Source organism: Ochotona princeps, chromosome 1, assembly GCF_030435755.1.
Source record: "Ochotona princeps isolate mOchPri1 chromosome 1, mOchPri1.hap1, whole genome shotgun sequence".
NCBI classification, from domain to species: domain Eukaryota; kingdom Metazoa; phylum Chordata; class Mammalia; order Lagomorpha; family Ochotonidae; genus Ochotona; species Ochotona princeps.
This window is the reverse complement of record NC_080832.1, coordinates 116,476,851-116,500,259: the sequence shown is the minus strand read 5'-3', so window position 1 is coordinate 116,500,259 and position 23,409 is coordinate 116,476,851. Positions and strand designations below refer to the sequence as shown.

The 23,409-nt window shown below is 52.0% G+C and overlaps 2 protein-coding genes across 2 annotated transcripts; one reads left to right on the top strand and one right to left on the bottom strand.

Annotated features, from left to right (window-relative positions):
- The first annotated feature begins 180 nt into the window (after nt 1–180).
- Nucleotides 181–4,008, top strand: C1H6orf136 (chromosome 1 C6orf136 homolog). The gene is made up of 6 exons (XM_004598742.3): nt 181–406; nt 1,907–2,323; nt 2,555–2,643; nt 2,795–2,995; nt 3,479–3,548; nt 3,630–4,008. The coding sequence occupies exons 1-6, from the start codon at nt 335–337 to the stop codon at nt 3,741–3,743; spliced, it is 963 nt and encodes a 320-aa protein (XP_004598799.1). The 5' UTR covers nt 181–334; the 3' UTR covers nt 3,744–4,008.
- On the bottom strand, nt 3,928–22,486 carry DHX16 (DEAH-box helicase 16). Its single transcript, XM_004598741.3, has 20 exons — nt 22,121–22,486; nt 19,160–19,410; nt 18,901–19,063; nt 18,570–18,626; nt 12,466–12,720; nt 12,071–12,274; nt 11,799–11,990; nt 11,053–11,163; nt 10,754–10,869; nt 8,955–9,165; nt 8,690–8,788; nt 8,434–8,586; nt 6,506–6,646; nt 6,192–6,354; nt 5,969–6,087; nt 5,786–5,853; nt 5,299–5,461; nt 5,046–5,207; nt 4,590–4,763; nt 3,928–4,166 (listed from the first exon to the last, which is right to left on the bottom strand). The coding sequence occupies exons 1-20, from the start codon at nt 22,325–22,327 to the stop codon at nt 4,038–4,040; spliced, it is 3,138 nt and encodes a 1,045-aa protein (XP_004598798.2). The 5' UTR covers nt 22,328–22,486; the 3' UTR covers nt 3,928–4,037.
- Between the last annotated feature and the right edge of the window lie 923 nt (nt 22,487–23,409).

Genomic DNA, 23,409 nt, shown 5'->3' with positions numbered 1-23,409 from the left:
CAACCTGTCATGGCACCCGGTTCAGCTTCATCTTCCCTCAGCTTTCGGGACACACGTCACACGAGCGTGCAGAGCCCTGGGCCGCTGATTTTTACTGCGCAAGCGCTCTGAGGCCCGCTCCACTACCGCAAGCGCAGGCGCACTTCGAGCCGACAGGGCGCCTCTGCAGCCTCTCCGGAGCCCGCAGTGCGCAAGCGCGCAACATCTCCGTTTCCCTCCCTCAGCCCCCTGCCCTCCCCTCCCTCCTTTCCCCTTCGCGAAGCCGGCTCCCGGGCGCGCTCACCCTCGTGAGGAGGCCGGACTCGGGAGGCGCGCTCTCCACGCCCGGGAGACCATGTACCAGCCCAGCCGGGGGGCGGCCCAGCGTCTCGGCCCCTGCCTGCGTGCCTACCAGGCCCGACCCCAGGTGAGAGGAAAAAAGCGGGAGGGCAGCGAGGGGGCGGGGAGAGACCCTCCCCAGAGCCGGAGCGGGGGGCGGAGCGCGCCGGCTCCCGCGCAGGCGCAGTGACACCCGCCGCCCCTTCCCACCTGTGCCGGGCGGCGGGCACGGGGCGCAGGGGTCGTGGGGCCGCGAAGGCGGCGCGTTCCACCCCCGCGCGTGGGACGTGGGTTCTCCACCGGGCACTGGCCGGCAGGGCCGAGGCCGGAACGGCAGGGCGCGTTCACGTGGCGCCCGAGGCCCCGCGGTTACCTGTGCCTGGAGGTGAATTGAAGGGCAGGGACGGAAAGGTTCGGGGTCAGGCCGCGGCGCCGTCCGTGAGTTCCCCGGCCCAGACGCGGCCCGCGTACTGCAGCCTCGCTCACCCTGCATCTGAAACTGACCCCGGCAGGAAGGTCGGGCCGGGTGGACCCGGTTCGAGCCCCCGTGCCGCGGAGGGCACGATGGCCACGCCCTCGGCAGAGACCGGGCTACCTGCAGTGCCCGCCCGCAGGGCTTCCCCACCGTGGGGCCACCCGGTAGAGAGGGGGTCAGGCCTGACTGTGGGTAACCTCTCGTCCTTGTGAGCATGGGCAAACCAGGGGGAATGAAGACACTTGGGGTTGTGTCAGGGGGCCCAAAACGATAATCGCTTTCACTTGCTTGCTACTATTACTGTACAGGCACCATGTTTTATATACACTCATTATCCCATATAGTCATAACAATCTAACGAGACTTTGCCGTCCTCATTTGTAGAATATGGAAACTGAGGCATAGGGAATGAAAGCGCCTAAGGTCACACAGTACACAGGAAGCTACAATTCCTAGCTTTCACTGGGTGATCTTTAACGCATTTGCCTTACGCCAACGGAGGTGTTAAATATGCTACATCATTTCACCCACTGCACAATAAAACCTGTTACACGTTCATTGGCTGTGGTTTACGAGTCTTGTGGTAAGAAATGAAGCTGCCTCCTTAGCAGTGTTGGAATCTTAAACAGAAAGGTGCCTGCACCTGTGCCCTTCAGGTTCCAGCAGATGGAGATGGCTCTGCTACCACTTTCTCTGCCACTCATCTGATGTCTTCTCTCAGGAGTAGGTGGGATTGGAAGCACAATGAGCAGAGCCTGGCTGCTGGCTGCAGGGGAATTAGGCAGCTAGATTTTTTTTTTTTTAAGATTTATTTATTTTTATTGCAAAGTCAGATATACAGAGAGGAGGAGAGACAGGAAGATCTTCCGTCCCATGATTCACTCCCCAAGTGAGCGCAACAGCCAGTGCTGCGCGGATCCGAAGCTGGGAACCTGGAACCTCTTCCGGGTCTCCCACGCGGGTGCAGGGTCCCAAGGTACTGGGCCGTCCTCGATTGCTTTCCCAGGCCACAAGCAGGGAGCTGGATGGGAAGTGGAGCTGCTGGGATTAGAACCGGACTTTAGCCCGGCAGCTAGATTCTTACCCTTCCCCCTTTTTCTTTTGCTTTCTTAGGACCAGCTTTCTCAACGGACTCTTCCATTCCCTCCTCTTTGGCCCCACTCCACAACTGCCACCTCCCCGGCTCCTCTTGTCTGGTCTCCCCGAGCTCTACCCTGGCACCTTCCCAGCCTGCCTCCCCCTCGGGCTCGCCCCCGACCGCTCCCGCTCCCTCTCCCTGGGATCCAGGCCCTCAGCTCGCCATGGACAGTCCTCCCTCCAGGAAAGGGGGAGGAGGGCCCAGGGCCAGAGTTGCACAGTGGTTGCCTGGAGGGACTGAGGAGCCTTTTTGAGGGAGCTCCCTGCCCCTACCCTGGGGCTCTAATCCCTTTCCAAGCCCCTGGAGCTGCCCACGCATCCCCTGGCACCCCGTCAGGCGATCCTAGTATGGAGGAACACCTGGCTGTCATGTACGAGAGACTGAGGCAGGAGGTGAGTGGTTTCCAAAGTAGCTCCCTTCTGCAGGGATGTGGGTAGCAGGGGCTGGGTCAGTTAGACTCTTGCTTAGAGTCACGGGGCAGGAAGATGCTCTGGTTTGGGTGAAGGCAGATTGGAGGTGGATTAAGATGACCTTTTACGTAGAGGGTAAGGTGGCCCTAAAAATTGGAAACTGAAAAATGAGATAATCTTTTCTTTGGGTTGATGCCATCTTTTTTCACCCAGCTGCCAAACCTCTTCCTTCACTCCCACGACTATAATCTCTATTCGTCAGATGTGGAATTCATCAATGAGATTCTGAATATTCGTACCAAGTAAGTACTGCCAGGAGTAGGGCCGTGGGGAGGACCTGGTGTGATATGCGCAGCCTTTTTCCCTTTCAGAATGCCTCCTGTTGCCTCTCACAACTCAGAGAAGCGCAGTCATTTTCTGATTACGCCGATCTTTCCCATCCCGTCTTCACAGGGGACGGACCTTATACATTCTGTCACTGACCCTCTGTCGCTTCCTGGCTTGGAACTATTTTGCACAGCTTCGGTTGGAGGTTCTACAGTTGACTCGCCACCCAGAGAACTGGACCCTGCAAGCTCGCTGGCGGCTTGTAGGGCTGCCTATCCACATGCTCTTCCTGCGTTTCTACAAGCGTGACAAAGAGGAGCTTTACCGGTGAGAAGTGAGAAAGATACAAACTGCTAGGATCAGTTCCCTAGTCTGACCTGCCTGGGCTTGACTGTGTGCTGCTGGCAGACAGGGGTCTTGCTTCATTCTATTTTCACAAAAATAAGGACGTATTAGTGGGTAATCAAATATAAGGAACAAAGGAAATTTCTTTTTATGAAACTTCTTGTTAGTTGAGCCTCATAACCCTAGGTAAAGTACTGGTAACTTTTTGGCTGGAAGTAGAATCCCCAGTGTTACTCAGCCTCTTACACTGTAAAACATGTGGCTGCATGGATCACTTAGGATCTTTTTTTAAAACATTGGTGCCAGGTATTTTATTTCATTGTGACAAGGGTATACAACCTAATCTTTTGGGATTTTTGAAATCTCTGTGAATGTGTTGTAAAATTTAGTTTTACAAGTACTTGAACTAATCACATTGGGCACCAGTTGCCATATACCTCAGTAAGCATCCCCCCTCTTCCCCAGGACCTACGATGCCTATTCTACCTTCTACCTGAATTCCAATGGCCTCATTTGTCGCCATCACCTCGACAAAGTGAGTTCCAGGGCTGGGTGGAGATAAAGGGCAGAAGAGCCATGTACTTCCCCACAACTGGCACTAACCTGTCTCCTTCAGCTGATGCCTTCACACGCACCTCCTGCACCTGTGAAGAAGCTGCTAATGGGAGCCCTGGTGGCTCTGGGGCTGTCAGAGCCAGAGCCCAACCTAAACCTGTGTTCCAAGGCCTGACCCGGGAACTAGGATGAGGACAGCACTGACAACTACTACGCACAAGAGAGGTGGAGGCAGCGAGACCCCCGCCGAGCCAGCTTCCTCCTCTCCCTTCTTCCTTCCCATCTCATGCTGTGTAAAGCTGCTGTGTAATTTAACTTGTAAATAATAAAGTGACTATATGAGATGGAATATCTCTGGATCCCAGAAGTTCCCACAGGTTTTACTCAAAAAATAATTTTATTTAATAGATATTAAATAATATACAGAAGGAAAAGGAGCTGGTGTCAAGTTCTACTTATGTCTCCTTCTCTACCCTAATTCTTCTCGGGTCTTGCCTACTGCTTTCGGCATTTTTTTAGAATGGGAATCTTCTAGCTCCTTGGCTTTATAATAGTGAGGAGCCACTTCCAGAAGCCAGCTGCTCTCGATTTCCAAAACCTGGAAGAAGAGAGACAGGATCAGTGTGTTCCCTTTTCTGTCCAGCTTATACTCTCATGTATGCAGCTACACGGCCTGAGTATGCTTCCAGTTATACTCTCAGGACAGACACAGCTCCACGGGTTACTCTAGATATCAAGTGGGCTAACCCTGAGAAAAGCCTGGAGTGTGAGGATGTAAAGTACACACTATGGAGACTCCATCTGCTCTGTTCATTACAGCCCTAGGGCCTAAAACACGACAGCATGCACCTAATTATAGCTCTCAGATCTCAGAAGACATGGAACCAGCTATTTTAGCCTACCTTAGGCCAGACCAACATATCTTCCAGTTTTCTCTTAGCAACTTGATCCCGAGTTCTCAACTTTTTGGGACATTCCTACCCTCATGGTCTGCCTACCTGGGCAAGGATGGTTCCCTCACCTGTCTCATGAACTCCTTGGTGGTCAAGACCAGTTCATGATAGAGCAGCCAACGTGGCTGTTGCTCGAAGAGGGAGGAGTTGGGGTGGATGAACACTGTCTGCTGCTGTTTAACTGTGCGGTATCCGCTACGGGTCAGCCGTGCCGTGTGGTAGAAGTAACCAGCGGTGATGGCCTAAGGAGAAGGCAGGAAACAGTCAATGCAGAGCACAGTCAACCAGGCACTTGGGGCTCACTACCTGTACTGTTCAGGTTTCTGGAGAACCAGCAAGGTAAGGAATGCCCAAACAGCTCAGTAAGAACACACTTCGGGTGGTCTGCACAAGACAGCTCAAGAGACACGATTTGCACAGGAGGAAGAGGGTGTGCCTCGGGCTAGAACCATGGCATGGCCCCAGAGGGGAGGCCTGGTCCCTGGGAAGCATGGGGTACATCAGCAGATTGAAGAAATGCTGACCTTGCGAACACGGACATAGTCTCCCTGGCAGGAACTGAGACCAACTTCCACACGCTCCAAGAGCCCTTCCAGCTGTTCCCGCACATCCCTGGCTCGGCGCATTGATCTGAACTGGACGAAGTTTTCATAGCACCACTGGGAAGAGTAGCCACTCTCAGCCCACTATGAGGAGAGTTAAAGAGCAGCACATTAGTGGATAGCAGGTCCACTGCACCGCACAACTCCCTGACCCCCACTTGTCCAACTCAGTGACCTGTGTGTAGACATTTAGCAGAGCCAGGTGGTCTCCACCAGGGAGGTAGAAGTTGACGCGGGCATTGTCAGCATGGACAACCTTGTCTTTGGGTCGGTAGAAGATGGAGTTGTTAACAGAGAGCATGGCAGCCACTGTTAGGATCTCCTCAGAACAGCCGTACCTGTGCCAAGAAGGGAAAGGCAGGACGCTTCAAAGCGAGACAGGAGCAGACATGGTGAAGCACATAGTGGCTACGTATGAAGGGCTTCTCACTGGGAGGCCAGCCAGGACAGCGGCTGTAGATCACACAGCAGATGGGTTTGAACAGCAGCAATTGCAGCATGGGGGAGGCGGGACGGCAAGGAGGTGGGGACTTTTTCAGGTGGGATACCCATTGGGGACTTCTGAGGAAAATAATATGGAGAAATAAAAGGCCTTGGAAACGGGGGGACACAGCCAGCTTCTGTGCTGGGACCCAAGGGCAGTGTGAAGAGGGGGCACTTACTTCTCAGAGGCCAAGATCATTTTGGACAGCATGGGATCCACTGGCAGCTCTGCCATCTTTCGACCAGACTAAAGAGAATTGGAGCCAATGCTCCCTCAGGTATCCCTCCACCACCCCAGGGATCCCCGGGGTCACCCCCAACCCTCTGGCACACCCCCAATGCACCCTGCCCTCCTGTCTCACCGTGGTGAGCTCCCCGAGGTGGTTGAGGGCTCCTAGAGCATACAGCTGCTCCAGAGCCAGCAGCAAGGTCTCATACGGTGGTGGATCCAGAAAATCAAAGTGCATGAGGTCATGAATCCCTGGAAAAGGGTGTGAGAATGGAACAGGGCCCTTTCTTCCCAAGGACCATGCACTCCAGCCCCCAGCTCCCTCCACTCGGGACAACCAGGTGTAGCCCAATCACCTAAGCTTTTGAGTAGCAGCACAACATTGCCCAAACTGGTCCTCTGGATCTCGGGCACTGTGGTTTCCTCAAGCTCGTGTTGATAGGCCCAGGCCGTATACAGCCGGAAGCACTTCCCTGCAGCTACACGGCCTGCACGGCCAGCTCGCTGATTAGCTGAGGCCTGGAGGAAAAGGAGAGGCTACTTGACAATCTGAGTGTTGATACAAGCAGACTGCAGACTGCTTGTCCCCATACTCTAAGAACTACTTCTGGCCTGACCCTCCCAGGAGGACAAGTCTACTTATCTCCGCCCCGCAGAAACCCAGGCTGACCTTGCTACAAGGTGTGACAGTGAGGGATTCCATGCCTGTGCGGGGGTTGTAGCTCTTTTGCTTACAGAACCCTGGATCCAGCACATAAATGATGCCCTCAATGGTCAGCGATGTCTCGGCTATGTTTGTTGCCACAACCACCTAAAAGAGAGGGCACAGGGTCACTCATAAAAAGTAATCCTGACAATAATTATAAAAAATAAACTTGGATTTTAAATTTTGAAGAATTCAAAAAAAAAAAAAAAAAGTAATCCTGACAAGCTAGGAGTGGAGAAACAGGGACAGTAAAGAACAAGAGATGAGAAATTAGCGCCCGAGGCCAGTAGAAGGGTGAGAGAAATGGGAGGGGAGAGTCAGCAAGGGCCTAATAAGGGAAAGAAGGAAAGAGGACTTAGTGCTTTTTTCAGAGATAGGAGGTGGAAATATCCAGGTCGCAGCCCTCACTTCCCCACTACCACCTTAATGATTTTCTTCATTGTATCACTTCCTGCAATGCCTGCCTAACAGAACTCCCTACTTCTACTAGCCCCTATCACATGGCAGCCATACGGTCCTTCTAAAAAGTAACCCTGGAAAGGACTGAGTCAAGCAGTAAAGAAGCCCACATCCTACACCAAAGACTGGGTTCAATGACTCCAGCTTCCTGCCATTGCAGACCCTGGGACATATGACTGGGTTCCTGCCACTCATATGGAAGACCTGGATTCTATTTGCAGCTCACAGCTTCAGCCCAAGCCCTGCCACTGGAAGCATAAGAGAAGTGGCTCTGCTTTCCAAATAAACAAATGTAAACCTGTCATACCATTCTCCCATCCCCTATAACAGTTTCCCTCCTGCTCTAGAAATGAATCCAAGGTCCTTAAGGGCTTGAGTCCCCTGGCTCCTGGCTGCCTACCTGACCTCAGCTCCACACAGCATCCTGGCTCCCTCCCTCAGCTGGTTCAGGTCTCTGCTCTACTTGTCCCTGCTTGGAGAGGCCCTCCCAATACTGTAAGGAGAGTGCCCTCTTCCTGTTCCTCACTCCCACACAATTTCTAGATTTCCATGCTGCCTTGCACCTCTGCACAGCACTTGCCAGAAGTAGACATCAGGTATTAGTGTGTCTGCTCTCTCCTCCCATTAGATTATGGGTTCTGTGAGGCCAAGCATTTTGTTTTGTCCATCACTGTGACCTGAGCCCCTAGAACATGTTTGGGATACAGGGGGAACTCATAATATTTTTTGATGGGGCTAGCACTATCGCATGAGGGTTAAGCCACTAATGCAGCTCCCGACTGACATACCTGGAAAAGCAGCAGACAATGGCTCAAGTGCTTGGGCCCCTGTACTCACACGGGAGACACAAAAGATGCTGTTGGCTTGGACTGACCCTAGCCACTGCAGCCATCTAGGTAGTGAACAGCAAATAGCAGACCTTTCTGTCTCTCCCTTTCTCTAAACTCTACCTTTCAAATCAAAATACTATCTTTAAATAAATATAGTTGAATGAAACTTACAGCTCTGCTCAAACTTTTTTGCCACTGAAGTGTTGACAGCCCAAACTCTTGCACCAGCCGTCAAAAGCCCTCCTAACCTCAGTCTCCAACCACCTCAGCACGTGAGGTTCACAGGCTGACCTCAGCCACACCTTGGCCTTCCTGTGACATGCTTCCAGATAGTTCTGTTAAAGGTCCACATCACACCCTTCTTTCTGTCACAGCAAGGGCTTCCCTTCTCTGCAGTGCTTGCTGTCTGCACTATGCATTCAGCTATCCCTTGGTGCCTGCTGCATTCACCCTTCCTCTCCAGTCCTGCAGGAGAGGGGCTGGCTGCTCCTTAGCCTGTGTCTGCACAGGGCAGAACACACCTTGCACGGGGCAGGCACACGTCTCCCTTTGTACTACCATCTGCACAACAAGGGGTGCAGAACATGGCTTTCTCCAACTGACCTTTCGTGCCCCAGGGGGCGTGGGCTGGAAGATACGAGCCTGCATGTCAGAGGGCAGGTTGGCATAAATGGGCAGCACCAGGAGCTCCCGGATCTTGGAGCCCAGGCGGCGGCAGCGATCCTGGAGCATCTCACAGGCAGCCTCGATTTCCTCCTGGATTGGGGGTGGGGAGAGCAGCAGGGGTTCCAGAGTCACCAAAGACCCAGGCGCCAGCCCTGTGCTGCCCTGGATACCCCGACCCCTGCACGTCACACACCTGTCCTGTCAGGAATACCAGGATATCCCCGGGGGGCTGCGTCACGTGGATCTGCAGCACTGACACAACGCAGGCTTCCAGGTAGTCAGCCTCCGGAGCCTGGGTGGCACAGAGACGCAGTCACAGGAGGGTCACCGACTCAGGATACCCTTCTCTCCTCCTGGCCCCCCACTGTACCTCACCCCCCCCTCCCAGGGACAGCCACTTCCAAGGCCCCAGGGTTTCTCTGCCTCAGACTCAAGCCCATCCTCCCCAGGCAGGGTACCTTGGTATAGAAGATGTCAACAGGAAACCTGCGTCCAGGAATTCGGAAGATAGGGGCATCATCAAAGAAGGTGGAAAATCGGGCTGTGTCCAGTGTGGCAGAAGCCACGAGAACCTTGAGCTCTGGTCGGAAGCGAGCGACATCCTTGATCAACCCAAAGAGAATGTCTGTGTGCAGGGTCCGCTCGTGAGCCTCATCCACCATCACCACGCTAGGGCAGGAAAGGGGAGCAGTGAGGGAAGAGAGGAATGGGAAATGCGAGAATGGACACAGGGTCCCTGGGTGAGAGGGCTGGCCTGGAAGCAGAGCTCCAGTGTGAATGCGGGCAGTAGGAATTCTTAGGAGAAAAGCTAAAGCATCCCAGCTACATAGAATCAACAGAAAGTTAGGGAAGTCCTGGGCCCCATGTCTGCAGGCTAACTCAGACCCAGGACACAAAAGCAGCCAAGACACAGGGGCTGAAGCTGAGGCCTGGACAAGTTAGAGAGCCCTTCCGGATGCAGTCAAAGAAGTAGCCGTTCTTGTTAGAGCAAGCAAGATGAAGTGTATGCTTTAAAAGAAACAACAACAGGGCAGGGCTGCTTTGAATGAGGCTGGCTGAGGATGGTGAAGAGCCCAGTGGCTCTCAGGCTCCTGGGGCGCTGCTGCTCCCATGTGGGGTCCCTGTGGAGCGTGGCTCTTCATGAGTGAAGGCAGGCCTTTCCATCCCAGTCCTCGGAGGACCCTTCAGGACCCTGAGTTGCCTCCTAACTCTTGTGGCCTGCCTTCCTTCTCCTTTCTCTATCCTTTGGTTTTCAGACACATAGAAAAGATGAACTTTGGGAGCTCTTCTGCTCCTGCCTCAATTCTGCCAACTCCTAATGGTGGCAGAGTCCTTGCCATGTCACCCATCAGCCTGGCTTAAGGGACAAACCCCACTCTCAGCCTCTTCCAGGACTAGAAATAGACAGCTTCAAAGGAGCTGAAAAAGCATACACTGATGCCCGGCTGGCCTGACCCAACCCCCATCCCAGGATGCTCCCTTCTCTGCAACATTTCTTGTCAGTTTCCACTTCTCCATTCCCAGCAGTGAGAGCTCTCTAGCCACAGCCCAGGCAGCACAAGGCCTGAGCCCAGGACAGAGTCAGGCTGAGCACCGATGGCCTCAGACATGGCTCTCGGCACTGAACTGAATCCACCACCCTATAAATTCCCCTGTGTTTTCAGTTGTGCCTGCACACAGAACACGTCCTAGATCTCTTTTTATGTTAACAGTCCCTCACATATCTCAAGGCAACCAGGATGTTTCCCCTGAGCTTCTCATCATTAGGCTGAACACCCCAAGTGTCTTCAGGGAGGCCTTCCCATGCCATCTGGAATCCCTATAAACTTGTACTTGGTTAAGCCACTGTCTGCAACATTGGCATCCCATTGGGCACTGTTGTAGTCCTGGCTGCTCTACTTCCCATCCAGCTCCCTGATAATGCACTTGGAAAAACAGTGGAAGATGGCCTAAGCATTTGGGCCTCAGCCATCCACATGGGAGGCCTGGAAGAAGCTCTGGGTTCCTGGCTTCAGACTGGCCCAACTCCAGTCACTGTGGCCATTTGAAGAATGAACCTCACTCCTGGAAGACCTCACTCCTGGAAGACCTCACTCTCTGACTCTCTACCGTTTTCTGTAATTCTTTCAAATAATAAATAAATCTTGAGAGAGAGAGAACGAACCTAGAGATTAATGGACACTGACAGGCAGGGGGCAGCAGAGCTCAGCGAGGGAAGACAGGGGGACGTTCCAGGGGAGGTAGGCCCAGAGCACACCTGTAACTCGCCAGATCTGGTTCAGAGAGGAATTCCCGGAGGAGCATCCCATCTGTCATGTAGCGCAGGACAGTTCGCTCCGACGTACAATCTTCAAAGCGGATGCTGTAGCCAACCTGGGCAAGAAAGACACTGGTGTCTTAGAGTGGGATGGGGTTCTCTGAAGGGAATTCAGGATACAGCAGGTGGAGAGCCCCTGGATCTGTGCTGTGGGGCCTCCCAAGGCACGTAAGGCCTGAGTTCAACCCTATGGCTACCCTCATCCTGCAGCCCGCCTCCCCCACCACAAAAGAGCTCACCTCATTCCCAAGCTTCACACCCATCTCCCGGGCCACCCGGGCAGCCACGCTCATGGCCGCCACTCTCCGGGGCTGGGTGCAGGCAATCTTCATGCCCTTCTTCGTGTAGCCCTGATTGACAAGAGAAAAAAGAAATTTTCCCTTTGCTACATGTGTCCCCTGAGTCCCAGCCACAATTCAAAGAAAGAAGTCATAACAGCCAGGCAGGGCGGGGAAAAAGGGAGGAACAAACAGAAGCTGCAAACCAGGAAAGAGGGACAAACAGACAGGCAGACAGGCAGACAGACTTCGGGCCCCAAGGGGGCCTCATCCTGCCTGGCACTCCCAGCTCTGTGTCATCAAATTCAGGGCGCTATTAGTCTTGAGCTAGAAAAGGGCAGATTCGCAAAGGCAGACCCAGAAGCAATGAGGAAAACAAAATAAAGCAGGAAAACAAGCCCTTTAACTCCTCATTCTTCAAGCCCTGCAGTGGGGCAGAGACCCAGTGGGATTGGATTTAGGGGAGGTCTTCGTGTACACACACATACCGCACCCCGCCTATCCAGCTACCTACCCGTCCATCCAAGCTAAAGGTACCAAACCCATTCCAGGTGCTGATACTGCGGCAGGCAGTGAGAAGGCACATGTGACAAGTTCTAGATCCTCACAAACTTCACGATTTAGTGGGAAAGACAGGGAAACAACCACTTGGGGTCATGTCCCAGGAGCCCTGCCAGACCAGCAGCCTGAGGGTGTGGTGACAGTACCTCCTCATACAGGTACTGTGGAATCTGAGTCGTCTTCCCCGAGCCGGTCTCGCCCTCGATGATGAGGATCTGATGGTCGGCAATGGCTGCCAGGAGCTCTTCGCGAAACGGGAACACGGGGAGGCTGCGGCGCACGGCCTGGATGGACTCCCTCTGCTGAGCCTGGGTGGAAGGCGGCGGGGTGGCCGGCTCCTAGGGGGGTAGAAGCGGGCTGTGAGTTTGGAAGCAGACCTCAGAACTTCCTTGGGACGCCCTCCAGAGCCCTCTCTCACCTTGTCGCCCTGGAGTTGAGTGGCCCGGACAAACTCGATGGTCTCCTCCTCCTCCAGCACCAGCTGATACTTGGGTTCTTGGGAGGCCGCATCTCGGGCCCCAAACTTGAGGGATGCTGCCCCCAGGCGGGCCTCCTCCCAGCGCCGCTGCTCCTCACCAGGGGCACCCGATTCCTCCTCAACGAGATCCACTGCTCGGGCTGGCTGCAAAGAGAAGGGCATGTGAAGACCCGAAGATAGAGCCTGACCTCCCTGCCCCGTCCCTACCTGCCCTGTCACTGCTTCTCCTCAGAGCAGAGCAGAGCAGAGGGGTCTGCCAAGGCACTGGCCCACCCCCCAAAGCCCTCCTGCCCTCGTTGAGGGCCTGAACAGATGCAGACACCGCCTTGCCTCACCTGCCCTCGGGTCTCCTGGGGCATGTGGTAGCGATTGGTGGCCTCCAGTCTCTCCTGCTCCCCAGCAGCCCGATACTCCCGGGCCAGGTCCCGCACTTGCCGCTTGTATCTGAGCTCACGCCGCTCATGGCGGCTCAGCTCCACGTCCCCGAAGAGGAACTCCTCATCTGCCAGCTCTGCTTCAAGGTCTTCCAGCTTCTCCCGTTCCCGCTTTGCCAGGTATTCTCGGCGGGATTTCTTCCGTAGCTCAGGCACCTGGGTCAGGAAAGGGCACTCAGCAGATTCCCTGGCTGGTGTATGGATGCATTTCTCTGCCTACTCCTAGAAGGGAACCTTCCTGACAAGCAGGATGCACCCTCCACCTGCCCTCTGCAATGCACAATGCGTCACCTGACTAGTGACCTCTTGGAATGCTACAGCGTAACCCTGTAGCCAGCCTTCCCACAGCATCAAGAGCCTGCTGGGCAGCATCCCCAGCTCTCTCAGTACAGATCCATTAGGGCAATTATTTTCCTATTTCTTATTTTCTATTCAAGTTAGTAGAAAGAAAAACAAAACAACAACAAAAAGGCTGATCCTAGCATTTAGAAGCGTAGGTCTCAAACTGGAAATGATGAGGATGAGGATGAGAACCACCCCAGGCCCCCAACAGGAGGCAATCTTCAGTCTCTCATATGTCCCTGAGCTTAATTAAGTGAATGCAGGGGGAGAAAGAGAAAAAGGGGGAAAGCTGACCACAAATAAAAAGCTGAGACTCCAGGGCCCAGCACGGTAGCCTAGTAGCTTAAGTTCTCATCTTGCATGCACCGGGATTTCATATGGACACTGGTTTATATCCCAGCTGCTGCACTTCCCTTCCAGCTCCCTGTTTGTGACCTGGGAAAGCAGTTGAGGACACCCCAAAGCCTTGGGACACTGCACCCGTGTGGGAGACCCAAAAGAGGCTCCTGGCACCTGGCTTCAAATTGGCTCAGCACCACCCATTGTAGCCAGTTGGGGAATAAGCCAGCGGATGGAAGATCTTTTTCTCTGTCCCTCCTTCTCTCTAAATCTGACTTTCCAATAAAAAAAAAAAATCTTAACAACAAAAAAAAAAAAACACCTGAGACTCTAGCATCACAAGCATTTCTGCAAGGCCAAATATAATCCGGAATGCTTAGTTCTCTACATTCACCTTTGCTACGTACTTTGAACAAAGTAGAAAGTGGCAATACCTTCAGGCCCTTCTTCTAACCCCATCCCCTTCCTCATCTTCCCTGCGCTCCTGACAACCTTCCCCACTGTAGGCTCCAGGCTTGAGGGCTCTGCTTCTGCTTAGTTTTCAGTGAAGACTTAAAATGGAGTTTCTAATCAAAACCCAAACTGAACACTACGATGAAATATTCTTCCACCTGATGGGTGAGGCAGATGACTTCACCTCTAAATGTGTGTTAAACATTACAGAAATTAGAGCATCAAAAAAATGATGAGGTAGACATTTAACAGTTAAGATACTTATGTTCCCCACTTCCCTTTTTAAAAGATTTTTTTATTGGAAAGGCAAATTTATACAGAGAAAGAGAGAGAGAAAAATCTTTCATCTGCTGGTTCACTCCCCAAAGGGATGCAATGGCTGGAGCTGAGCTGATCCAAAACCAGGAGGTTGTTCTGGGTCTCCCTTGTGGGTGCAGGATCCCAAGGCTTTGGGCCATCCTCCACTGCTTTCAACTTAGGACACCCCGTCCCTGCGACACTAAGCTCCAGCTCTGACTTTAGCTTCCTGCCACTGCAAACCCTGAGAGGAAGCAGTGATGTCCCTGCCACCCACATGGTAGGTATTCCTGGCTCTCACACATGGTTCTGCCTGGCTCTGGTTGTGGCAAACATCTGCGATGGGACCTCTCTGTCTATCTGCATCTCAGGTAACTAAAAATAACAGGGCAGACACCTCAGGCAGCGGCTAAGATGTTGCTTGGGACCTCTAAAATGCCTGAGTGCCTTGAGTCTCAGCTCTACTTCTAATTCTGTCATCTTATTAATGCACACCCAGGGAGGTAGCAGGTGACACCTCAAGTACTTGGGTCCCTGCCACCCATGTAGGAGACTCAGATGAGGTTCCAGGTTCCCGGGTTCAGCCTGGCCCAGCTCTGGTTATTGTAGACATTGGGGAGTGAACCAGCAGATGAATAATCTATTTGTTTCTGTCTTTCCCTCTTTTTCTGTCTTTCAAATACATAGAAATAAATAAAATTTTAGTAAAATAAAAAGCATAATGAAGGGCAGAAGCTTCATAAAGAACCCAGAGGCTGTGAGTGACCGAGACAAGGTCAACCCCATGCAGGCTGCAGGCACTGTGACTCACAGCAATGGGGCTGCACTTAAGGCTGCAGTGAGGACCTTTGATCAGACCCAGACTGACCATGGTGTCATCTGGGGAAAAGCTATAGACCACACAGATTAAAGGTGCTGCTGGAAAAAGTTAGCAGAAAAATAAAATGTGATGCCAATACAGCAAACAAACAAACCCGCTTAGAGAGAAAACACAGGCAAGGAGCTGGCACTGTGGCACAGTGAGTAAAGCTGCCAGAATCCCATGTGGACACCAGTTCATGTCCCAACTACTCCACTGTCCATCCATCTCCCTGCAAATGCCCTGAGAAAGTAGCAAAAGATGGAGCAAGGGTTTGGGCCTCTGCACCCACATAGGAGACCCTGATGAAGCTCCTGGCTTCAGTCTGGCTTACTGCTAGCCGTTTCAGCCACCTGGGAAAAGAACCAGCTGATGGAAGATTCTCTCTCTGTAAGTCTTTCAAAGTAAATACAATATTTTTGAAGAAAAGAAATCTCAGAAGATGTTTGCAACAATGAAAAGCCAACTGCTGTGGCTGCTCTCTTAAGGGATACACCATGGAAATCTGTTAACCACAACAGGATCAGTCATATATGTTTGTGAATTTTATGTTACTTTAGTTGGGATTCATGAAATTTCCACCAAGATTGTGCACATCCATTTCATAGAGTCCATTCAATCATTTGACAAAGAATCTAAATGGGAAAATTTATTCCATGACTATACAATCTCTTGAAATCCATTCTCGTGGAAGGCAGTTCAAAACAATCGAGGGTCTGGTGTTCTGAGCATAGTGGGTTAAGCCACTGCCTGCAATGGCAGCATTCCAGGATATTCAAGTGCTGGTTCAAGTCCTGCTACACCACTTTAGATCCAGCTCCCTACTCATCTACCTGATGTAACAGTGAAAGATGGCCCAAGTGCTTGGGTCCTTAACTCACAAGAAAGGATTGAAAGAGGCTCCTGGTTCAGCCTCAGCAAATGTTTGGGAGTGAGTCAGTGACTGGAAAATCTCTTTGTGTCTCTCCCTCTTTCTATGTAACTCCATTTTTCAAATAAATAAAAATAAATCTTTGAGAAAAAAAAGCCCGGCTCAGCATGATGGCTTAACTGGCTAATCCTCAGCCTGCAAGTGTTGGCATCCCATATGGGCACTGATTTGTGTCCCAGCTGTTCCATTTCCTATTTAGCTTCCTGCTTGTGCCCTGGAAAAGCAGTGAAGGATGGCCCAAAGCCTTGGGACCCTGTACCCACATAGGAGACCCAGAAGAAGCTCCTGGCTTTAGATCAGCTCAGCTCTAGCTGTTATGGTTATTTGAGGAGTGAACCAGCAGACGGAAGGTCTTTCTTTTTCTTTCTCTGTGTCTCCTCTCTGCCTTTCCAATAAAAATAAATAAATCTTCACACACACACATGAATCCAAAATGTAGGACAACGTAGAGGACACACGCAGGAAAAAGAAAAATCTAGACATCTAACAATCAAATGCAATATATGAACCTTTACATCAAGGTTTGGAAAAAGGAGCTACTGAAGGCATTTTGGGGTAAAGAGGAAGACTATAGACAGTTTCCCAGAGTCACACAGGAATAACCACTCATCCTGCTGGGTCTGCAGGACACCGTCTGCCTCCTAGGGAGGTTACATGCACATCTGCTGAGGGATAAATTGCCATGGCATTTCACTCATTGAAAAGGGCCAAAAGACTCTGCCTTCAAACCTGAGAGGGCCTCCCTAAGAGGCCGTTGAACTTGAACTGGACAAGTGGGATGCTGGACTCTGTATGGTGTGAACTTTTAATTAGGGAATCTCAACGGAACTTGAGCTGTGGTTATGCATCAAGGTGAAGGAATTCACCATGGGGGAAGGGTTTGGGGTGAAGGGGGGGGAATCCCAGTACCTATGAAATTGTGTCATGTAATACAATGTAATTAATGAATAAATGAATATATATATATATAAAAAGAAAGAAAGAAAAGGAGAAAAGGGCCAAAAGAGAAGACAAAACAAAAAATCCAGAAAACTACATTTACACAGATAATCCAAATATTGCAAATAGTATTAACTATATCTGAATTTAAACTATTATTCTTCAACTTTTTTGTTTGAAATTCAATTGAAAAGAAAAGAAAATTTTAGCAAATAAAATGCTGCGACTGCAATGGGAGCTGTCCAAGAAGCCTCCGAGCACAGTTGCTTTCTTGGGCAGGACACAAAGATGGACGCAGAAGAGACCTGTGCACTGCCAGGCTATTTAAGAACTCTAAGAGTCTCAAAATGCTTTTGGGAAATCTAAGTATGATTTTAGTCAACACGATCAGGCCTTTGGAAAACTGCCTACCCTACCTAAATCATACTACAAAAAATCCAATTTGGGGCCAGTATTGTGGTAACGCCAGTTCAGCTGCCTTCTACAATGCCAGCATCCCATATGAATACTGGTTCATGTCCCGGCTGCTACACTTTTTTTTTTTTAAAGATTTATTTTTATTACAAAGTCAGATATACAGAGAGGAGGAGAGACAGAGAGGAAGATCTTCCGTCCCATGATTCACTCCCCAAGTGAGCCGCGACGGGCCGATGCGCGCCGATCGGAAGCCAGGAACCTGGAACCCCTTCCAGGTCTCCCACGCGGGTGCAGGGTCCCAAATGCATTGGGCTATCCTCGACTGCTTTCCCAGGCCACAAGCAGGGAGCTGGATGGGAAGTGGAGCTGCCGGGATTAGAACCGGCGCCCATATGGGATCCTGGGGCGTTCAAGGCGAGGACTTTAGCCACTAGGCCACGCCGCCGGGCCCATGCTACACTTTTTTTTTAAGATTTATTTTATTTTATTATTGCAAAGTCAGATATACAGAAAGGACAAGAAACCAAGAGGAAGATCCTCTATCCAATGATTCACTCACCAAATGACCACAACGGCCAGAGCTGTGCCAATCCAAAGACAGGAACCTGGAGCCTCATCCAGGTCTCCCACGTGGGTGTAGGAACCCAACACCTTGGGCCATTCTTGAACTGCTTTTCCAGGCCACAAGCAGGAAGCCGGATGGGAAGCAGGGCCTCTGGGATTAGAACTGGTGCCATATGGGATCCCAGCACTCAAGGTGAGGACCTCAGCCACTAGGCCACTGTGCTGGGCCCTGCTATACTTTTGATCCAGCTCCCTGCCAGTGTGCCTGAGAAAGTAGTGGATGAGCATCCAAGTGCTTAGGGTACTGCTACCCACATGGGAGACTCAGCTGGAGATTTAGGCTCCTGGTTTTGGACTAGCCAACCCCTGCCTGTTGTAGCCATGGAAGGAGTGAACCAGCATGCTCTCTCTCTGTCTTTCAAATAAATTAATAAATATTAAAAAAAAAAAAAAAAAGAGGCTCCTCTCATGAATTGTCACCTGGAGACCAGTTGTCTAAGCCACAGGGCCGGCACAGCTCCAGGCTGAAGGAAGGGCAGCGCTGGTCTCTGCCCGACCACTCCCTGACAACACTCGCCTGCCTTACATCAAGAAGCCTCCAAAACTGAAGAGCTCACATTGCCTTCTCTAACAGCCACCAAGATGCGCAGCACCACGGAGGTCTAGGGGCACCTCCCTCCGTCTGCAAGTGAAGCTCCTACACCAAGCCCCCTCTCCGAGACCCGACGCCCCTCCCGCCATCCCCCCCACCCCCGCAGCAGTAAAGCTAGTGCACTTCATGTCCCCTCGCCCTGTATCCAACCACTCCATCAGAAGAGCTCTCCTTGCGTTACTAATCGTGGCCTCCTGGGCCCCAGCACTCACCATGGCTTTCCGATCTTCCTCTGCCATCTTGAGGCGTTTCTGAGCCTCCTCATAAGCCTGGAAGAGGAACCCAAAGTGGAGGGTGTGAGCCCAGAAAGTCTTCCCATCCTCACTGTCCCCTCTAATTCCAAGCCTCTCTGGGAGTACCCCAGCTCAAGAAAACACGCCCTCAACGGGGATACCTCTACGGCTGTACGTATAGCGGAGAGGCACCCAGCTTTCCGCCCCAGGGATGAACACAGCACTAGAGACAGTCTTTGTCCCTATGGTCAGGACCAATCCCGGGTTTCAGCCAGGAATGCTGCCGATGCATGGAAGTGGTGGCTCCTACCTTCTTGTCCGACCGCTCCAGGACGTTGCGGGTGCGATCCTTGTCCCGCTGCCGCACCCGCTCGGCAAAGGCATCACGTTCCTCCAGGTCCTGCAGGCGCTCGCGCTCCGTCCGCTCCCACTCATCCTCCGATTCAGGCTTCTCCGCCTGCGCCTTACTCCCCCTGCAGCCCGGTCCCGACACATTCACTCAGGGCCTCCCCAAGACCCAGTATGCCATGAGCCGCCTCCCCTCTCCTCCAGCCCTGCTTCTGACTTACTCTGCCTTCCTCTTGTCTTTCTCGGAAGCCTCTTCTTCCTCCTCCTCGTCTTCCTCCTCCTGGCGTTTCTTCCGAAGGTGTTTGCGTTTCTTACGCTTCTTCTGGAGGCTGCTCCCAGACTTGCCCACGGCCTCCTCACTGCTCTCTTCACTGTCTTCCAGCAGCTTGTACGATCGGTTCTTCTCCAGGAGGGCTCGGGCCTCTCGTTCTGCCACCCGAGCTGGTTTTTCCACCACAGCCTTGCGCGGGACCTGTCAGCGAGGGAGAAGATAAGGGAGTGTGAATGGCTCTAGCCACTGCTCACAGACGTGAGCCACTTGATCTTTAGTCAGTCTTCTTTCTTTCTTTTCCCCATGACGTCACCCCATTCTCCTCTCAACAGAGTAACTCAGCTAATGAACTTCCTTTCAGGCCTTCACTTTTTTTTTTTGCTTTTTAAAGATTTATTTGGTTTTATTGGAAAGGCAGATTTACAAAGAGGAGAGACAGAAAAATCTTCCTCTGCTGATTCACTCTGCAAGTAACCCCAACTGCCAGGGCTACGCTGATCCAAAGCCAAGAGTCAGAGGCATCTTTCAAGTCTTCCACATGGGTTCAGGGTCCCAAGACTTTGGGTTGTTCTCTACTGCTTTCCCAGACACAAGTGGAGAGCTGGATGGGAAATGGAGCAGTTGGAACACGAGCTAGTGCCCATATGAGATCCCAGTGGTTGCAAGGTGAGGATTTAGCCACTGAGCCATCGTACTGGGCCCTCGGTCATTCACTTCTTTTTTTTTTAAGATTTATTTATTTTATTACAAAGTCAGATATACAGAGAGGAGGAGAGACAGGGAGGAAGATCTTCCGTCTGATGATTCACTCCCCAAGTGAGCCGCAACGGGCCGGTGCACGCCGATCCGAAGCCGGGAACCAGGAACCTCTTCCGGGTCTCCCACGCGGGTGCAGGGTCCCAATGCATTGGGCCGTCCTCAACTGCTTTCCCAGGCCACAAGCAGGAAGCTGGATGGGAAGTGGAGCTGCTGGGATTAGAACCGGTGCCCATATGGGATCCCGGGGCGTTCAAGGCGAGGACTTTAGCCGCTAGGCCACGCCGCTGGGCCTGGTCATACACTTTTACAGAATGTTTACTGACCCCTGTCCCATGTGTCATGTAGTAGCCAGGCACTTCGGTCATATGTGTGAGGACAGAATTTATGGTGGGTTGGTTGGCCTGGGTCACAGCTCCCATCAGTTGATGTGAGATATGGGACTGGAGTGGAACTAACCAGACAGCTGCATCCACCTGTATGTGCATTGGCTGCCCAGTGACACACTGCACCTGACTCTATTCTGGCTGGTGTACATAAGAGTCTAGTCTGAGGTCACTGCAGGAAAGGTTTCCTGGGGAATCCCCAACTGAACCAGTGGACTCAGATCCTGGCCACAGGGAAAAATCACAGGATGTGTGGTTTGATCTGGAATGCATGTATGAGGACTGGGCCTCTCAGTTGCTGATGCCTATGCAGTGGACAACATGCCTAGATGTACACAGGGCACATGAGAGCTAGTTCATCTAGGCCAGCAGGGGACACCAACTGCCTTGTCAGAGAACAGCCTAGACCATTTTCTTGGCCAAGCTTTGCAGCGTGTTCCTGGGCCTGTGGGTGCACTAAGGTGGACTTTGTCAACCAGTAGATCTTAGATTTTCTCAACCATGGAGCAATGAAACTGACAGTCTCAAAATTATCAAAAGCACTCAAGTAACTCCCTCAGAATACTCTTCCCCATATCAGGGTCTCTGGGGCATCATCAAAGCACTGTCTTTCACCTCTGGCTGCTGATGTAGTTTGACAGCAAGGAGTGGCCCTCTCCCCTTCCTCCTCTGAGGACACAGGAAGGAAAAAAAAAACTGAAAAATTTGTCCCACCCACATTTCTCCATACCTGACCCTTCCCACCTAATTGGAGGACCACATGGTCATGAATCTCTCTCAACCATGTAAATAATATTAAAAACAAAAAAGTAAACAAAAATTCTTGGGGCCAGCATGGTGGTGTAGCAAGCTAATCCTCCACCAGCATTGCTAGCATCCCGTATAGGTGCTGGTCTGTGTCCTAGTTGCTCCACTTCTGATCCAGCTCCCAGCTAGTAGCCTGGGAAAGCCGTGAGGTCCTTGTTGCCTCCACGTGGGAGACCTAGAAGTAGTTCCTGGCTTCAGACTGGCCCAGTTTTGGCAATGGCAGTCATGTGGGGAGTGAACCAGTGAATGATATCTTTTCCAGTGTCTTCCTCTAATTCTTTCAAGTGAAATAAATTAAAAAATCCCTGCCCTCACAGAGCTTGCAATGCTGAGCTCAGTTTCAGCTGTCTGGACACTTTCTCGTAGCACTGGTTTTTCCAAAGATTCCATCATTCTCACACAGGGAGGGATGCACAAGGGTTATTGGGTTATTTTACATTGCCAGCCACCTGTCACATGTAGATGGGACACACTGGGACTGGGGACCAGATCCATGAAGCACCACACGTGACCGCCACCCAGCAGCCCATCTACCATATGAGACTCCTTCACTCGGTGCACACCCATGGAGACCCTATCAAGAACGAAAAACACAAGACAGCCACAGTCCTCCAGGGGCTCGTTGCTTACACCTTCACACCGCCCCTTTGCGACCTGACCCATTCCAGGGCATCTTCAGAAGTAAGTGTCCTGACCACCACCAACACCTGCAGTGCGTTGGCTACGTCTCTCCCACGGCCCCCCGCTGTTCACAGCATCTTCCCAGGGGCCACCGATCAACCTGACCCATGTGCAACTTGGACAAACACCACTCTATCACAGCATGCAACCCAGCAGCCCACGCAGGGCCTTCCCGGAGGCTGTTCACCACCGAGCCGGCTCTAGCCGCTGGGCTCTGGTGCGCCAGGTGAGCCTGGCTCCCCGGGACCGGCCCACCCGGGGTCCCGCCCCCCTCCTGACACCTTGCTCCACAGTCTCAGGGCGAAGTCCCGGGCCGGCCCGCCCAGGTCCAGCGTCTCGGTGTCTCGCAGGCGCTGCACGAACTCCTCGGCCGAGGCGCAGCGCTGCGCGGTTCCGATCAGGAACTGGGCCACATGCCGCTCGCTCAGCCCCAGCACCGAGTGCAGCTCCTCCTGCACCCAGCGCTCCAGGCCGGCCGGCGTCGCCATGGCGACCCCGGCGCTTGCCCTGGAGCCTCGGGAGCAGCCGCGCTGGCGGCCGGGCCTACCGGAGGCCTGGAGCCCTGGCACCCCGGGCCCGGAGCCTCCGACGCTCCACGGAGCTGCCTCAGAACCTCCGAGTTCGCTTTCCAACCGTACGAAACCGCCTTCCCGGAGCCCGGAAGAGGAGGCACGTTTCCGGCCTGAGCGGGACGGTGGCCGAGCGCGTTCAAACTTCCTCATTGTCTGGGCAGCACATTTGCCTTCTCCACGAAGTCTCCCTATCGCCCCCTGATGGTTCGTGGCGTCATTGCTAGTTCATTCATTGTACGAATGAAATGAACTCAGTGGAGGCTTCACTAACACATTCATCCATCAAACGAGAATTCAGTCAGCGCCTACAAAATGTGAGCTTAGTACAATTTAAACTGCTCCGGATAGACACCAAATTAGAAAAAAATTAGCTTACATTCAGAATTCAACAAGATAAACTACATAATAAATAAAAATATGTAATTTCTATGGAACCTAAAATAATTTAAGGAATAAGGACACATGCTATTTCAAATCAGAAGATCAGGCTATGAAAGATTAGCAGATACTGACTAAGTTAGGACTGGTACCCGCAGGAAGAGTAAAGGGGGCTGGCACAAAAGCTCAACTGGCTAATTCTCCTTCTGCAAGTGCCAACATCGCATATGGATGCCAATTCATGTCCCTTCTGTTCCATTTACTTTCCAGTTCTCTGCTTCTTGTGACCTGAGAAGGCAGTGGAGGATGGCCCTGCACCCACATGGGAAACCTAGAAGTTGCTGGCCCCTGGCTTTCACTCAGCTCAGCTCCAGCTGTTGCGACCATGTGGGGAGTGAATCAACAAATGGAAGATCTTTCTCTCTCTCTCTCTCTCTCTCTCTATATATATATATATATATATATATATCTCCAACTGTCCAATAAAAATAAATAAAATATTTTTTAAATTTGTAAAAAGAAAAAGGAGTGGGGTCCGGCGTGGTGGCCTAGAGGCCGAACTGACCTAACAATTGCAACCACCAGCATATGTATAGGCTGATTGGGGTGATAGACTGTGC

What these genes read in the sequence shown, in the direction of transcription:
- C1H6orf136 (XM_004598742.3), top strand. Translation starts at nt 335, where the DNA reads ATGTACCAGCCCAGCCGGGGGGCGGCCCAGCGTCTCGGCCCCTGCCTG. An exon ending in CCTACCAGGCCCGACCCCAG is followed by an intron (nt 407 to 1,906) that starts GTGAGAGGAAAA and finishes TTGCTTTCTTAG; the next exon opens with GACCAGCTTTCTCAACGGAC. An exon ending in ACGAGAGACTGAGGCAGGAG is followed by an intron (nt 2,324 to 2,554) that starts GTGAGTGGTTTC and finishes TTTTTCACCCAG; the next exon opens with CTGCCAAACCTCTTCCTTCA.
- DHX16 (XM_004598741.3), bottom strand. Translation starts at nt 22,327, where the DNA reads ATGGCGACGCCGGCCGGCCTGGAGCGCTGGGTGCAGGAGGAGCTGCAC. An exon ending in CTCAACTCCAGGGCGACAAG is followed by an intron (nt 11,991 to 12,070) that starts GTGAGAGAGGGC and finishes CTACCCCCCTAG; the next exon opens with GAGCCGGCCACCCCGCCGCC. An exon ending in TTGACATCTTCTATACCAAG is followed by an intron (nt 8,789 to 8,954) that starts GTACCCTGCCTG and finishes TGTGCCACCCAG; the next exon opens with GCTCCGGAGGCTGACTACCT.